Source organism: Corvus cornix, chromosome Z, assembly GCF_000738735.6.
Source record: "Corvus cornix cornix isolate S_Up_H32 chromosome Z, ASM73873v5, whole genome shotgun sequence".
NCBI classification, from domain to species: domain Eukaryota; kingdom Metazoa; phylum Chordata; class Aves; order Passeriformes; family Corvidae; genus Corvus; species Corvus cornix.
Genome location: NC_046357.1, coordinates 54,935,032 through 54,951,712, shown reverse-complemented (window position 1 = coordinate 54,951,712; position 16,681 = coordinate 54,935,032). Strand labels below are relative to the sequence as shown.

Genomic DNA, 16,681 nt, shown 5'->3' with positions numbered 1-16,681 from the left:
AGTCAAGTTCCATTGTGATTTAATTTCTACACAGAATAAAAGCTGTGGCAATTTTTGATAGGGTGATAAGTGAAATTAATTCCCTTTTAAATTTAGTTGTTGCCTTTTTCTCTTTTTTCCTTTTTTTTTAACTCTTTTCTTTTTGTTTATTTTTTTCAGTGGGCAAATTGCTCTCATTACATTCCTTTGCAATTACTCTTACAGTGAATTGCACCCACAAGTTGGAAGCATGTGTGGCTCACAGTGTACTATAGTTACCATGTTGATTAGAATAGATAAAGGAAATGAGATGAGGTTAAAATATTCTCTTAGGACACATGCTAGGAAACCTAACAGTACATCTGACATATTCATGTGAAAATACAAGTATTTCCAAAAATGATAACAAGTCTTGAGAGCTAGTAAAAGGCTTTTTTGTATTTTATCCATGACCCATTTGCAGTCCATGGCTCCCCCTCATTCTGGTTTGGAAGGGGTACTCAGTCATTTTCCATGTAATATTTTCTTTTGTTTTGTTAAGATCATTTAAGTTACTTATTAATATTTCTGATATTTCTGAAAAATTTTGCCAAGTCATGATAAAAAAAGCCTTCTGGGGCAGAACTAGGAAGATTAATACATGTTTGCATGATCCCAGTTTGCATAAATTCTTGTACCAACTACCATGCTAAATTAGGTTGAATTTTCTAATTCTCAATGGGTTGAAATAAAATAATACATCCATAAGATAAAAGCTTTTTGCACACCATTTTATTTTCAGTAAAAAGATGAAATGAACTCAGCAAAAATGAAACTAACAGTATGTGAAGTGGTTTGTCTTATATGATCCTACCAATATGTGGTGTCCCAACAAGTTCCCCTCAATGAAAACACAAAAAAATCACAAAAATTGATGAACTGAAAATACAAGAATTTATGGGGGCTGGTTAAAAATTCCATCAGTTTGTTATCAGCTTTCTATAAAAAATTGTTTATCTCAAGTTCCTGTTGTGATGGCTTTTTCTATGGGCACAGTGTTTTGAGACATGGAATTGCATTCTTTAAGTCCTCACGCAAAGTTAACACAAAAATTTATAGCAATCAAAACAAAATTAGACATCACAACAAAGTCAGTGGTCAGAACAGAGTGGTCAACACAGAACCAAAGATGGACCCTCCAGTCAGATAACAATAGTCAAGAAGGGCAAGACTTGTGGCAGCTTGGCACAAAAGCTAAATAGCCTTCTTTTCAAATCTAGAAGAGACCTAAGCTGGGAACAAAAATTCTCAAAACAGTCAGGGAAAAAACATACATTTTGATAAGAGGAAGTGTTCCTAGGAAGTCAGAGAATCCTTGGAATAAAATTACAATCTCTGAAGAAGCTAACAGTTTGGGGTTTTTTTGTCTCTCTTGCAGAAGGCAGTATTCTAGTGTATGGCTTTGGTTGATTGGTTGGTTGTTTTTTTTTTGCTATTACTCAAATTCAAAACAAACAAAACAAAAAACTTAAAAAAGAAATCTAGGGCCTTAAAAAAAATAAAAAAGAAAAAAGGAACTTACTGGAAAGAATATACTGCAGGAAATAATGCTCATCTTCAGACAAATAAAGTTTGAAATGATGTAGTTTTTTAAGTTTCCACATCAGTCTATATAGGCCTTTTTAAGTAGAGTAGTTGTGTTCTGAAGCATCAACTTAGCTGATATTTTGGGGTATTTTTTTTTTGTATTCCTATCCAGTACTAGTAATATACAACACACAGTAATTCTGTGTGACAAACATGTCATGGTAATGGAATAATAGCTGTGCCCCTAGTGTTAAGTATAATAAATAATTGCAGCTGGTCCCTATAATGATATCCTATATGATTTCCATCTTAAAATGTATCTGTCAACATATATCATCACATTACTATATATGAATAAATCTTACAGGATGATGTGGTTGTCATTGAATTGCTCACCATTGCTTCAAGGAAAAAATCCAAAGTAAGCTTTGAAGATTAATACAGCTTTGTGTATTTCTTTACATAACTTACCAGTGTATTTTTTAGAGCAAGTACCTGGGGGTATTAGTAAAAGTGATCCATCTCTGTGGGTTTTCATTTTTATACAGCTTTTGTTAACTGAATATAATGGAGTGTTCCCAATAAAGTTTCAAGACACTCAGGTAGGTTTTGAGAATATATATTGTCTTTGAAATACAAAAATGTATCAAGATGAAAAAAAATACAGATTTCAGAACATAAATACTTTAAAGGAGACTGTTCTTGTGCTAATATTCTTGCCTTCGGTATAATTATTAAAGCAGCATAGGTTATGGTAATATGATTTCATTTCTTAGTGCTAATTGTGCCAACTCAATAATGAATTTGAGGAACAAAAATAACTTTCATACCTAAGAAATAGTAAAAGTTTGAAAGATGAAATGGATGGGATGTTGTGTCCGATATCAACCATATTGACAGCAGGTCAAGGGAGGTGATCCCTGCCCTCTTCCCAGCACTTATGAAGTCACATCTGGAGTGCTGGGTTCAGTTCTGGCCTTCTCAGTACAAAAGAGTCATGGACAGACAAAGTCCAGTGAAGGCCACCAAGATGAGTAAAAGACTGAAGTATCTTTTCTGTGAGGAAAGTACAAACACTTTTAATTGCAGTTCTGTGTTCCTACTTTCCTTGATGCTTACTTGCTCAGTTACGTTATCAGATTGTGTCTAAGCTTGGTGTCTGACCAAGCCTCTACATTCTGCAGAGAGCTGTGGAAGGTTTCTAGATTGTGCTGGAAATTATTTTTGGGATTCACTGAGTATGCATGACTGATGTTCTGAAAGAGACAGCAAGGGATGCAATCTTGACTTTCTGGCAGTGTATGAAAGTATGCACAAGCAAACCCAGAAGTTATACCAGGTATACCAGTGAAACATGTACCTAGGCCTCTCTCTAGACATATATTATATCAGCATCAACTCTGAGCTTACTTAGACAAGCTGACCTGAGAAACAGAAGGGTTGGGTAAGTTACACCCTCTTAATAGGGATAGCAGTGACCACATAATCTCTAGACATACTGACTCCTGCACCGTCCCTTGGGCTGCTCTTTTGTGCGTCATCTCTAGAGTAGGTCAGTGGCTGTAAAGCACATACTGGTCTCCAGGGAGAGAACAGAAAACCCTGATCTCTCATACCCTTGAGACCTCTCCTTAACTATCATCTCCATTTTCCTCAAGTCATCATCATATATGCATAATTTGACTCTTTCACAGATAATTCGTGTTCGTCACACATCTTTAAAAATAATTATACCTTAAATAAATGAAAAAGGCAAGGAGAGACCAAACAATTGGGGGAAAAAAGGAAGAGGGAGTAAGGATTTGGCTTCTCTGAGCAAATGACATGTAATTTCCAAGAACTTGAGAAGGAATAGTTATGTTGCCTTTAGGACTCATTCATTTATTTTAAAAATATATTTTTCAAAATTTAATTTGTGGTTTCAGGAGCTAAGTATAGACAATTGCATAATGTCCTTTTAGAAACTGATGACTAAGAATGATCACTTTAAATGAATATAGCAGCATGGAGTTTGTTAAAATATAATTACAAGTTTAAATTTTTCCAACATTGGTTAGGCTAAATATAACATGCATACTGTAAGAGCAAAAGCTATACTCCTTAAGATGTGATGATAAGAACCAACAGAACACAAAGGGACCTATCAAAGTTACTCTGGGAACAGAGTTAAAGAATTTGTGGTTCGTAAAGCACATCATTTTTCAAAAATATTTGTTCCTGAAATTCTATTTATGGCCTTTCAAGGTGTCTCTTATGTTTATCAACAGCATTTTTTTCCATTTTTTTTCCATCAGGTGTTTCATTCCAAATGCCTATGCTGCTCTCTTCACCGCTGCTCTGGTGCCATTAATGTGCTTGGTGGTGGTTTTTGTGGTGTTCATCCACGCCTACCAGGTGACTCCTCAATGGAAGGCATATGACGATATCTTCAGAGGAAGAACAAATGCAGCAGGTATGATTTGTTGGCTACCCCTGTGCAAACAAGTTGTACTTTCAAGCAGTACGGACTGTTCTCACCAGTTCAGAGAACCCCACCTGAAACCATAGTTCGGTAGATACCTACGCACTTAGTTTAAGATTCGGCCTGCTAGTGTCCCTTTGAAGTCTGTGAAAGTACTTTGATGATAAAAGTTATGCAGATGTTTAACGGTCTGAGGGGAATAAAAATGTGTAAAACCTAGAACAAGAAATTAGTATCACTGGCTTTGTGACTAAGTTTAGTGTAGCTAAAGAGAACAGAAATAAAACAAAGCACTGCCCTGCTTGGAGCACTGTGTCCCCATGCCAGGTTTTGGCTGGGGATACTGAACATCCTGTCCCAAGGAAGTCTGGGGGTGCTCAGGTGAAATGACTGCCCACTTGCAGAGCATGATAACCTATGGATGCTCAACCAAGTGATGGGCACAGCTTCAGTCCCTGTGTTTTGCAGTGTATTTGGTAGCTGCAAAGCCATGCACAGGATGTGCTGTACACTGGACTGTTTGGAGTTAATGCTTCTGTTTTGATACTTCCTATGCTATTTGCAACTGAAACATGCTTGAAAGGAAAGATCTGTCTTGTGCAAAACAGGAAGTTTCAGTTGGCCTCCTCCGTCAGAACAATTTCAAGTACAACAATGTTCCCAAAATAAAATTGCGTCAGTTTAGACCAATACTCTAATAATAATAGGACACTCTGTGGGAAGCTTGGAATATTTCTTTTGTCTTCATTGTATTTTTTAAAAAGAATATGAGTTTTATAACCTAGTGCAAATCATTTTTTTGTATTTGGGGTCCTTTTTAATGACACAGTGTTTGCTTGACTAAGACCTGTATGCATTTGGATAAGGTCTGATGATATTCAAGACCTTAGTGGCACTCTTTCATTTCTCTCGGATATAAATGCACAGAGGTGGCTCCTCTTGTCAGTCATTCAGTTAATTTATTTATAATTTACCTTGTTTGGGTAACTCTAGGGATATTCCTTATTAATATGTTGAGGGTTAAGGCTTGTCTCAGAGCAGTTAAACTAAAGGAAAATAGCAAACTGAATATTGAAACAATGTGATAAATAAAATTGTCTTGCAAAATGGCAGAAAGTACTAAAAGAAATTATAACTGCAGGACTTAAACACATGAAATAGTAGGGTTGGAACAAATTAGCATAGGATTCTTAGCATAGGATTCTGGGCATTTCCTTTCTTCAACAGAATCTAGAAAATGCCAAATCTCAGAAGAAAAGAAAAAAAAATGGGAACAGAAAAGTTCAGTAAGATTTTTTTTTTTTTTTAAAGTCAGTTGTAACTTTTACTACTTGTCCACCTGCAAGGCAAACTGCTGTTTTGCTACCAAAGAGGTTTTGTAAGCACAAATGAAATACTCCATACAGTGACAGTGGGAGCAGATTTTAAAGAGAAAAAGAAGCTGTCTCCTGCAATTTATGGTGCCCAAGATTGTATAAGCAGTCTCTGTGTAGCTGTGTTTATGGGGTAAGCTTCTAGAGAGAAAACGTGGTGATTTCTGTAATTTGTAACATTGCCTATAATTACGTAACAGAATAACTGTTAACTAAAGGCCTCTGACTTTTTTGACTGAATATTCCTCTTCTGAAATTAAAGGTTGTGGTAGTATATTTACAGTCTTTTTAATGTCTTATGGGTATATAGTACTTTATAAAACATATTCAAAGGCAGTTTGCAGTGGTAAGGCCCAGTATCCACTTATAACTCTTGAATCTTGATGTTGACTCAGCTGATTCTATCTTCTTACAAAATCACTGTGAGCTGCTCCCGCTCGTGTTGTTGTAGCCACGTAAATGGCTGCTGTGGGAAACATTTTTCACACCAGCAAAGTTGTCTGCAATCAGCTTCATGATGATATCTTACTTTTGAAACATAGAGGGAGCCTTGGCTTATGCCTGCATCAAGTTCTGGCTTACAAGACACTATGTGTTAGGAAGGTCTTTTGGCAATGTTGCCTCCTTAAGTTGCACATACATCCATGATTATTCTGTTTTCTTATGGCAATGAATAAGCCAGGGTTTCTCTCTGTTTCATCCAAAACCAGGGGAAAGGTGGAGCCACCAAGCAACAGTTTATCTATGTCAAAGGACTCAGAAAATTCAAGACAGATGACATCAGTTGCTCTTCCCTTTTCTACCAATACAGTCACTCCATTATAGAAGGCCACCACATTTTTCTTCTGCAGCTATTAGAGTTAATTCTGTAAATTCTGTAAAACATCTTGCTGAACTTAGTCAGCAGCACAGTTTTTTGCTATTTATTTCTGTCCTAGGAGCAGAGTTTATTGCTACCCACACTAAAGGATACTCTTGTGTATTTTTAATTTCCCAAGAGCAGAATAACAATGCTGGGTTTCACCATATATGCGTAAAAGAAAACGTTTGGTAGCTGCAAAGAGGATCTGTTTGTAGACAGATAAATATTTTCTTGCAAAACTATGAGATATAATTGGAGGGATTATTTACTTATATTTATGCACAGAAGCCCATTTTTAATTGTACCTCCTTTTCTGTCATGCATATATTCTTCCTAGTCCTCTGGATTTGTCCTGGGTACCCTTAATTAAATTCTCATCTCATACCCTATGCTGGTAGTTTCAAGAAAACACCGTGGCCCAAAGACAGCTAGCCCAGCAAAAATCTGCTTTCAGTAATTGCTGTCAATTCCTTTGGCAGTGGTCTGTGATCTTCGAAGAGGGTGTTAATACTCTTTACTTGTGAGTAGGCCATCAGTGTAAAAGAATATGATTAAAACAAGGTTGTAATGTAGAATAAACACAAGTAAATAGGGTTTGTAAATATATCAAGTCTTAATTTGAGCAATATGCCCACTTCTCATTACCCTGTCTGGAACACTAAATATGTGAGGTTGCCCTCTCATGCTCTTTTTTACTGTTCCAGAATTGCTCTGTTACTGGTCATGTTGGTTAACATGGTGATTGATATAGTTTACCTAGCTCAGGGAATTTTTCTCAACAGTAGAGAGCTCAAGAAAGGGCAGTGGGAGAGTCAAGAATTTGTTATCTCTTAGAGCAGTCAGCTCTTCCTTCTCAAAAGTGAATGTTGGAAAGAAAAGTGCGAAAGGTAGAAAAAACTGTGAAAGCTGATTTTCAAGGAATGCTAACTCTACGTCTAGTGTACTCATTCAGAGATAGGAATTGTGTTTGCTCAAAAAGTGTCTTTACTTTGTACTGGTTCTGTTTGCCAGCCTTTCAGTAAACATGTTCTGTTGGCTGACTGTCCTGCTGTATATAGAAAACACCTTCTCAAAAGTTAGCCTTGACAGGAGACAAATCAGAAGCATTCATTGGATAAACAGCCTTTGCGTTAACTAATATTTAAGTTTGCGCCCCAGGACATGCTTGGCCCTCCTGGCTGCCAGGGCACTGCTGACTCATATTCAACTTGCCACTGATCAGGACCCGCAGGTCCCTTGCCATGGCACTGCTTTCCAGTATCTCATTCCCAGTCTGTGCATACATCCAGGGTTGTCCCATCCCAGGTGCAGAATCCAGCACTTTCCCTTGTTGAACTTCATATGGTTGATGATTGCCAAGTGCTCTGATTTGTTGGGGTCTCTCTTCAGGGCCTCCCTGCCTTCAAGGGAGTCAAAAGCTCTTCCCAGTTTTGTATCATCTGTGAACTTGCTTAGTATCCCTTCCAGTCCTGTGTCTAAGTCATTTATGAAGATGTTGAAGAGCATGGGGCTGAGGATGGAGCCCTGTGAAATGCCACTAGTGACAGGTCCTACTATGCAAATACAGAAAATGAATAGTAACAAGACAGCAATCCAATATACATGATATATACCTTTTATAATAACCTTTTACAATTTCACAAAAATATTTAAAAATGTAACATAACAACTTGATTTTTTTCTGATAATTGTAAATAGATGAGTTTCATTTATTGAATGAATCTTGAACTAACTTAATTTTCATGCCCTACTTATTAAATATGAAATAGAACTTACCTGCATCAGATATCATAATTGTAAAAGAATTAATGTAAAGATTAAAACTTCATGTTGCCAAAATAGAACTCCATGAAGAATGCCTTAGATACTTAGTTGTAAAATTTTAACTACCTACTTGCATGTTCCTTCATATAAATTTCTTTAATGTAAAATCATAGAATGGTTAGGGTTTGAAGATCATCTAGTTCCAATCTCCAAATATATTTGTTGTGTTAGCAGTATGCAATTCCTAGTCACAACAGAACATGGTAATTAATCTGCTTATACCTACTACTATCTGATGTTCTCAAGAAACAAGTAAACCCAAAAAATGTGAGTGCAGGACATTCCAAATATGTTTCTGTCCTCAGAAAATTATGTTGAGGACAGGACTTTTGATTGCAAGTGAGAATGTATGTCTAAACATGTAGTTTTGTGTCTTCCCTATCCTGTAAGATAGATGCTAAAATCTTTATCTCAATTCATAAGATAAATATTATGTACCCAAGAGAATCAAATGAACAGTGAATTGCAGGAATGCTTTCATCTTGAAATGGCAATATGCATCTAGAAATCAAGAACCAGATATTGGCTACTTCTGAACTAAGAGTTATGGACAGTATTCACGGTATTCATCACACACACTGGATATAATATTTTAGTCTTCATAGTGCTCCAGGAGCTTTTCTTTTTTGTAATTAGGAGAAAAACAAATCTTTGCCTTCAAGATTTTTTACAAATACTGTTAGGACAAAATGCACAAGCATAATTAGAAGCTGAAATAAATAACTAAGATCTGAATAAGACAATAACATAAATACTACATCTTCACTCATGTAATTTAGATTGCTTCCACTGTGCTTCACGTGTCCAAATTAGCTGTTTTCCTTCAAAGAAATCTGCAGAAGCAAGGTCAGGTACATGAGTTGTGACTGCATAGTTGCAAATTTAGCACTCATTTAATATTTTTAATAATGGATCTAAATAATTTTGTTATGTGGAGATACATAGGCTCAAATTTTTCTTTATTCTTTTGATTTGCTACTTTTCTGGGATTTGCCATGTTTCTTGCATAACAATAATAGCATAAGCTATGATAAAATGCCCCTTTTTCATTTTATTATAACGTCTTAAAGATGTATGTGAAAGTTTGCCAAAACCCTGAGATTTAGTGCTAGAGAGGCTAGTCTTCTATGATTTTGAAGCAGTGATGTATTTCTTATGCTTAATAGGAGATGGGCTTTTCTTTTAGAAAGTATCCTTTAATCTCAAAGTTTTCCTTGCCACGAGGAGGAGCAGATCAAAAAATATAAATTAACAAAAAATAATATTTTAACATGTTTTTTTACTTCCTATTTCTACAAACTATCAATGAACATTTTTTTCCAGTTGGATTTAATGGGCATGGAGATACCATCTTTCTGGTTTTCAGTATCTGATACTGTTGAATTCTGCACATTCCCAGTCAGAAATCAGTGGTTTTGTTATGATTTATTGATTGCATGTTCTTGGTGGTGTTATTTTGTTCTCTGAACTTTATGAGAGAAATCTGTTTTGTTTGTTTGTTTGTTTTTTAATTTTGACCACAAATCCTGTTACCAAACTCCTTTTTTTTTTTACTGCAGCTGTCAAAAACAACTGAAAACAGCCAGCAGGATTTGGAGCACTGTTTTCAAGCTTATTTTTAAAAAAAATGTTTCTGTGGCATTTTTATATTTACATTGCTAAGTTTAACTGATGACTTCTTAAGCAATAGCCTGTAAATATTTTACTAATTTAGGTCTCCCACAAATTGTGGAAATTCTGTGAAGCAACACACTCTCCCCAGTTATCTGGGAAAAATTGTCTGTAAAGGTCTTTCAGGTTTTGCTGTAAGCCTTCATGTTTAGCCAAGAACTGTTAAAAGCAATTAACGTTCCATTATCAGTTGCAGTTTAACAGCCTAAAGAGAAGACACATAGTACATATTTACAGGTAAACTCAGAAGATAATTAAAGCTGTATTATTCAATTGCTTCATTTATTGAATTTCTTATTTATTAAAAAAAAGAAAAAACAAAAGGAAAAAAAGAAAGAAAAAGACATAATATGGACCAGCACTGTGGTGAGAATACAGACATTTCATATATTATGGAAGCACAGTTCATTCTTTTTTTTCCACAATTAAATCATATAGATGTTTTCTGCAAAGACACATTCTGCATTACACTTCAGAGCACTAATATTCAATAATTTTCAGTTTTCTGAATTTCATTTGATTTATCATTTTTCGTTGCTCAGACTTGTTGTTCTGGAGAATTTTTTCACTAATATCAGGGAAGGAAGGAAGGAAGGAAGGAGGAAGGAAGGAAGGAAGGAAGGAAGGAAGGAGGAAGGAAGGAAGGAAGGAAGGAAAGGAAGGAAGGAAGGAAGGAAGGAAGGAAGGAAGGAAGGAAGGAAAGGAAGGAAGGGAAGGAAGGGAAGGAAAGGAAGGAAGGGAAGGAAGGAAAGGAAGGAAGGAAGGAAGGAAGGAAGGAGGGAAGGAAGGAAGGAAAGGAAGGAAGGGAAGGAAGGAAGGAAGGAAGGAAGGGAAGGAAGGAAGGAAGGAAGGAAGGAAGGAAGAAGGAAGGAAGGAAGGAAGGAAGGAAGGAAGGAAGGAAGGAAGGAAGGAAGGAAGGAAGGAAGGAAGGAAGGAAGGAAAGGAAGGAGGAAGGAAGGAAGGAGGGAAGGAGGGAAGGAAGGAAGGAAAGGAAGGGAAGGAAGGAAGGAAAGGAAGGAAGGGAAGGAAGGAACGAAGGAAGGAAGGAAAGGAAGGAAGGAGGGAAGGAAGGAAGGGAAGGAAGGAAGGGAAGGAAGGAAGGAAGGAAGGAAAGGAAGGAAGGAAGGAAGGAGGAAGGAAAGGAAGGAAGGAAGGGAAGGAAGGAAGGAAGGGAAGGAAGGAAGGAAGGAAGGAAGGAAGGGAAGGGAAGGAAGGAAGGAAGGAAGGGAAGGGAAGGAAGGAAGGAAAGGAAGGAAGGAAGGAAGGAAGGAAGGAGAAGGAAGGAAGGAAAGGAAAGGAAGGAAGGAAGGGAAGGAAGGAAAGGAAGGAAGGAAGGAAGGGAAGGAAGGGAAGGAAGGAAGGGAAGGAAGGAAGGGAAGGAAGGAAGGAAGGAAGGAAAGGAAGGAAGGAAGGAAGGAAGGGAAGGAAGGAAGGAAGGAAAGGAAGGAAGGAAGGAAGGAGGGAAGGAAGGAAGGGAAGGAAGGAAGGAAGGAGGGAAGGAAGGAAGGAAGGAGGGAAGGAAGGAAGGAAGGAAGGAAGGCGTTCAGGTTTCATAGGGCTTATACTTCTGCTTTGATGCCTTTGTTTAAGTGAGTTGTTGGTTAATTAAGATAGTAGTTTTCCTCTCTAAGTGCTTGTTCATTGCTTTTCCTAACTTTAATGTAAAAAACCCACAAAACAGGAAGGCATTTTTCAAAAACTTTTCACTATGCACCATGAGCAGGTGTTGACTGAAATTGTCCGGGAGGTTTTCATCACTTCTTCCCTGCCTGATAAAACAGGTTGTATAAGGTACCATCAAACTATTCATTCATAGTCAATTGGCACTACACAAGGATGAGAGGCTAACCATAGCAACTGTCCCTTCATTAGTGAAGTTACAATGCCATGTATGAATGTACCTCAATCTTCAACTTGCTGTTAGGTGAGCTATTGAAAGTATGACAGTGCATCATGGTGCAAGGCTCCTCCTCATCTTCTTGTTCCTCTTCACAGTTGCTTCCACTACTTTCTTCTTCAATGCTGCTCATCTTCCCAGCCTTGGTCTACCAGGAGGCCACATGGCTCTTAGCGCTCTCATATGCAGAAGCTGGCAGGTATCCCCTTCCCATGATTTCCAAAAGATTTGTATTGTGCATACAAAGGCAGTCAATGGACAGGATGCATTTGGTACTGGAATTTTTTTTTTTTCACTGCAGTGTCTGAAGCAGCACTATTCAACTGGCAAAATCTAGACCCCAGCTATGAATAAATTTTAGGCAGTTTCATCCTGTGTTCTAAAATTTAGTGTCTATCACCACTTTTCCAATCCTTTCAGGCACATGAATGTGACAAGTGTTGCAGTTCTCATTTCTGAAGAATTCATGAAGAGACTGACTTGAACCACAGTCCTGTGGAGTTAAAATTCTTTGTGGACCTCAGTAACCAGCCTTCTTAGGTTGCAGTAGGTGTAGGTGTAGACATAGGACCCTCATCATGAAATTATTTTTCTCAGTAGGTCATTAAAAACCATGGAATCATAGAATGGCTTGGGTTGGAAGGGTCTTTTAAAGGTTATCTAGTCCAACCTCCCTGCAATGAGCAGGGACATCTTCAGATGACTTAAAATGCAACAGAGGATGAAACTTTAAACTGTCACCAGTAAAGACTTTTCTTTGTCTTTTTTTTTAATTTCAGAATTTATTTTCTATTTATTTCAGAAATATAGAATTGTGAGGGTTTAGTTTGTTACAAATTTAAAAACACTGTTGATGAAATCATAACTCTTTGGAAACATTCCGTTTTGTTTCCTGCTGTTTCTTGTTCTTGCTTCTACTATAAGGAAACTAAACAGCAAACATAAGGCTGATGGCTTTTTCAGCTGGGGAATCTGGCATTTTATTACTTGAGTCTTATGATGTTACTGTAGAGTTCCTTGCACTGATAATTCCTTTGAACCATCAAAGTTCACTATAACTGGTTCAACATGATTTTGTGAAAGAAAAGTCCCCTGAAGATTACTAAATAGAAAAAAAGAAAAACCTTGGGTCTGGTTAAGGAAGTTCCTGAGTTGTAAATAGGAGGATTGCTGGGAGATGTATCATATCTGGCCAACTTTTTTGGCCCTTCGTGAAGGCAAGGCCAGGCAAACTTTTTATATACTGAGTACAGTTCCTCTTAGGTTCTTGGTTAGGTTCTTGAGGTAATTAATTTTTTACATCATCCTTATATTTTTCCTGGTTCATGCTTTTTGTAATCTAGTCCAAACCTGTCATGAAAATATTGCAGCCTGTCTTTTCAAATTCTCACCATCATTGTTTTTGTGTGAATCACTTAAAAAATTTTGTGTTCACTCTAAGAACTCCCCTGCTGTAGTAAACTACAATTTTACTACCCTTAATAACTTATTACAATGTACTGCAGCCCTCAGAACAGAAAGCATTGCAGAAAAATTAATTTTATAAATAAGTTAATAAGGAAATTATCTTTTCTCAACAATGAGGAAGGAATGACAAACAGTGGATGCATCTAGTTGTTTGGTAAACTGAATGTACATAATTTCATGTAGTCAAATATCAAGCTGGACTATGGTAAGTTTTCAAACTCTAAAAGACTGCAACTAGAGCTGCATAAGCTGTATTTATCTGTATTGACTTTGTCAACTCTGTCAGTGTTTCTTAGGCTTATGGTAAGGAAAAGGCGAGATATTTCTGGGAAAGACACGAACAGTCAGGACAATGACATATACATGCGCACATACATTTATATGTATTTAAGGAGTGTGTGGACTACCAGTTGCTTAAATAAAATCTTCCATCACTCCTAGTATTAAAAAGCGGTGTGATAACTGCACAAAACCCAGCATGGTTGGGTTATATAATACCCAACAGAACTGCTTGTCAGTGTCTCAGTTACATCACAGTGATGTTGAGCTGCCTTCTCCACATCAGTCTTATCCAAGTAGTCTAGAGGCACCTGCTTGCACTCGGACTTAGAGTAAAAGTTATGTCAGTGAAGGTTCATCTACTCAGAATCACCCTTTGGGGCTTTTTTGGGAGGGGGTTGTTGCTTTTATTTTCATGAGAAGAAAACTACAAATAATTAGACTATCTTGGTTCATATCAAGCCTATTTATTGGCATCCTTTTCCTTTGTGCAATGCTGATTTTACAAACTTAAAATAATTTGTTGCTTATTTTCTGATATGTTCACTCTAATTATTAAGCTTCTGTTTGATCAAAATTCAACAAATGGGTATAGAGAACTCAAACATCAAGGCTTTAAAAGCTGCCAAAGTTTCAACTCTGTATTAGCTCTTTACAATACTGGTAACAAGGCAATTGTTACCAATTAAGAAAAAAACCAGAAGCATAAACTGTAACAATATTCAGCATGTGGCAAAAAGCAGGCATCTTTATACTTTTTCTTGTTAAAATATTGTGTTTGTATGACTTAGGGTATTGTCTACATTCTAAGGCCCTTACTGTTTGTACAGTATTAAACAAAACGGCTAAAGGGCTCTCAAACTGCTGCTTCTGGAATAATGCCTGTCAAAAACACATCCCCAGTCTTTGCTGATGCTGCCTAACTAAAGTGGGGAAGAGCAATGCCTAGCCAAGCACCTCTGCCCCAATGTGTGCAGACCTGGCAAACATGGACTTTGAATTCTGCTACAAACATGGTCAACACAGGGGCTGGCTCTTGTCAGTAGGAGAAACATGTGGGGGTGAAAACTAACTTTGCTTTCCTTATTGCAAACTTTGCCCCTGCAGACATCTTCCTGCAAGCATTCCCTAAATCTTTTATCCTATAAATAAGTGAGGAACATAAAATGGGGATGTATGTGTGCATGATTAAAGACAGATTCTGCACATATTTTTAAAGGCGAATGAAATTAACTGGTTCAAAGTCTATCTTGGGAGTCTCCTGGGCTGAGAGGAGGTTGTCACTCTTATTTATGGGGTCAGATGTCTTATATATGACTTGAAGGAGAAAATAACAACAAATCAAAGAATAAGTTATTCTTAGAATATCCTACAACCTTATAAGTGGCCAGAGCTGGGGCTGGTTTTGTATCCATAATAGCTTTCCTTTTCTCCCTTTCCTCTCAATTCTTAGAAATCCATTTTCTCTCAAAATTTCCAGAGCTTGCCAAGAGTTCTTCCATTCTTCTCCAAAGTTCAGCATATTTTCTGATGCCATGTGTGCTCTTCCCACCACTTGGTTTGCTGAGCTGTGCCCCCTCTGCCCCTCACACCTCTCTGTCCCCTGACAGTGTCCTCCTGCTGGTTTTCTGATTCCAGGATGGGGTCCTAAAAGCACTGGGACCACCCAACTAGGGCAGGAGAACAAGCTCCAAGGTGGGCCAGACACAGCAAAACCGTGTCCTGTGTCAGTAATGCTTTAAAAAGTGTTTTTCAGAGGGCACACCAGCTGAAATCCTGTGTTTGTGGTTTGCAGAGATCCCCTTGGTCTTGTACCTCTTTGCTCTGATTTCTGTCACCTGGCTGTGGGGAGGACTGCACATGGCTTACCGGCACCTCTGGATGTTAGTCTTCTTCATCATCTTCAACAGCCTGCAGGTAAGAGCCAGCACCTGGTCCTTTGGTCTTCTCACAGGCCTGGGGGTGTCTTCTCCACTCACGTGTTTGTCACTTTGGCCTCACCAGGTGAACAACATCGAATAACTCACTGTGACAATGTGGAAGTGTTAATTGTGTATTCTGTTTATTTCTCAAACTGACATATGGAACGTATATTAAAGCAAGGGATCCATTGTGTTTAAACAATAGCACTATAACTGCAGAGATTTAATTTCATAGCTAATGCACTCAGAAAGAAAATTGCTTGCTTCTGTATGTAAAGTGTTACTGAGATAATTATACCAGTAAAACTGAAGTATCTACAGCCTTTGCAAAATCACTGCATATTTAAATTTTCTGTAGATGTTAACAATAATAATAATAATAATAATCCAAATATTTTATATTATATAGCCCTAAGACTGAATTTTTTTCCATTGTAAGAGGTGAACCTTGAGGATTAACTCATATAACATATATATTGGTAAAGCAAATAACTTTTATTGAAAAAAAGGCCAAATAAAGACTAAATGTTCATCATTAGTCATAAAAAATGTAAATAACCCTTTCCAAAATTTTACACATGTAAGTGTTTCCACTGGGCTCTCTAGTGCATTGAACTGCATTTAATGCCATATTGCACACTGCAGAATTATGTATAGAATAGAGGTTATTGTATCACAGATGGGAAAATCTCTCTGATATCTGAAAACAGTGAAATTAGCAGAAAATGTAAAATTATATATTATGATCTTTGGAGGGCAAGTTCTTCTGCATTCAAATGTGCTCTTCTTACTCTTTTTATAATATAAATCTCTGTGATACCTTTTATTTCCCAATATTAAAAATCTTTATAGCCCATCAAACAGAAATAATTAATTAAAAAGGCATATTTTCACAAAATAGATTTATTATAAATTCAAAAGGTGGGAGTTTTCTTACGTAGTATTGGAATATTTTCAAAATTACATCTCAGAAATATTTTTTTTTTTTTAGTTGAGGAAAAAAATGCACCTTATTCTCCCTGTAATATATTTGATTTTTCTGTGTATATTGTCATTTAACTGTTCTGTATATATTGGCATATATTGAGATATATTGGCTCTGCTTCACCAATAGATGTGGTCTTTTTTGGCTTCTTGCCTTACTGCTAGTTCCTCATATCTGGGAAATAATTGTATATGACAACAGCCCTGCAGAAAATAATGCAGCATCTCTATTCAAATTACGTCAGTATTGGTCTTCCACATTAGGAAAAGAAACCTGTTATTTTTGTTATTTCTAGCCCTAGAGAATCAGTAAAACCTGAAATATAAAATAATTTTTTTCTTTATTCAAAGGAGGTGAAAACATTTCAAATGCATAGTCTCTTCCTGTTTATTATT

At 37.0% G+C, this 16,681-nt stretch overlaps 1 protein-coding gene across 17 annotated transcripts in view; it reads left to right on the top strand.

Moving 5' to 3' along the window:
- ADGRV1 (adhesion G protein-coupled receptor V1) overlaps nucleotides 1–16,681 on the top strand; it is a 332,117-nt gene that overhangs the window by 234,660 nt on the left and 80,776 nt on the right. For all 17 annotated transcript variants that reach the window (XR_005603898.1, XR_002273300.2, XR_002273301.2 and 14 more), the window contains 2 exons: nucleotides 3,840–3,997; nucleotides 15,175–15,296. Coding sequence is in view for 14 of the 17 variants with exons in the window: in XM_020584155.2 (XP_020439744.2) it covers nucleotides 3,840–3,997; nucleotides 15,175–15,296 (280 nt within the window). In the remaining 3 variants the exon portion in view is untranslated. The remainder of the gene's footprint in view (nucleotides 1–3,839; nucleotides 3,998–15,174; nucleotides 15,297–16,681) is intronic.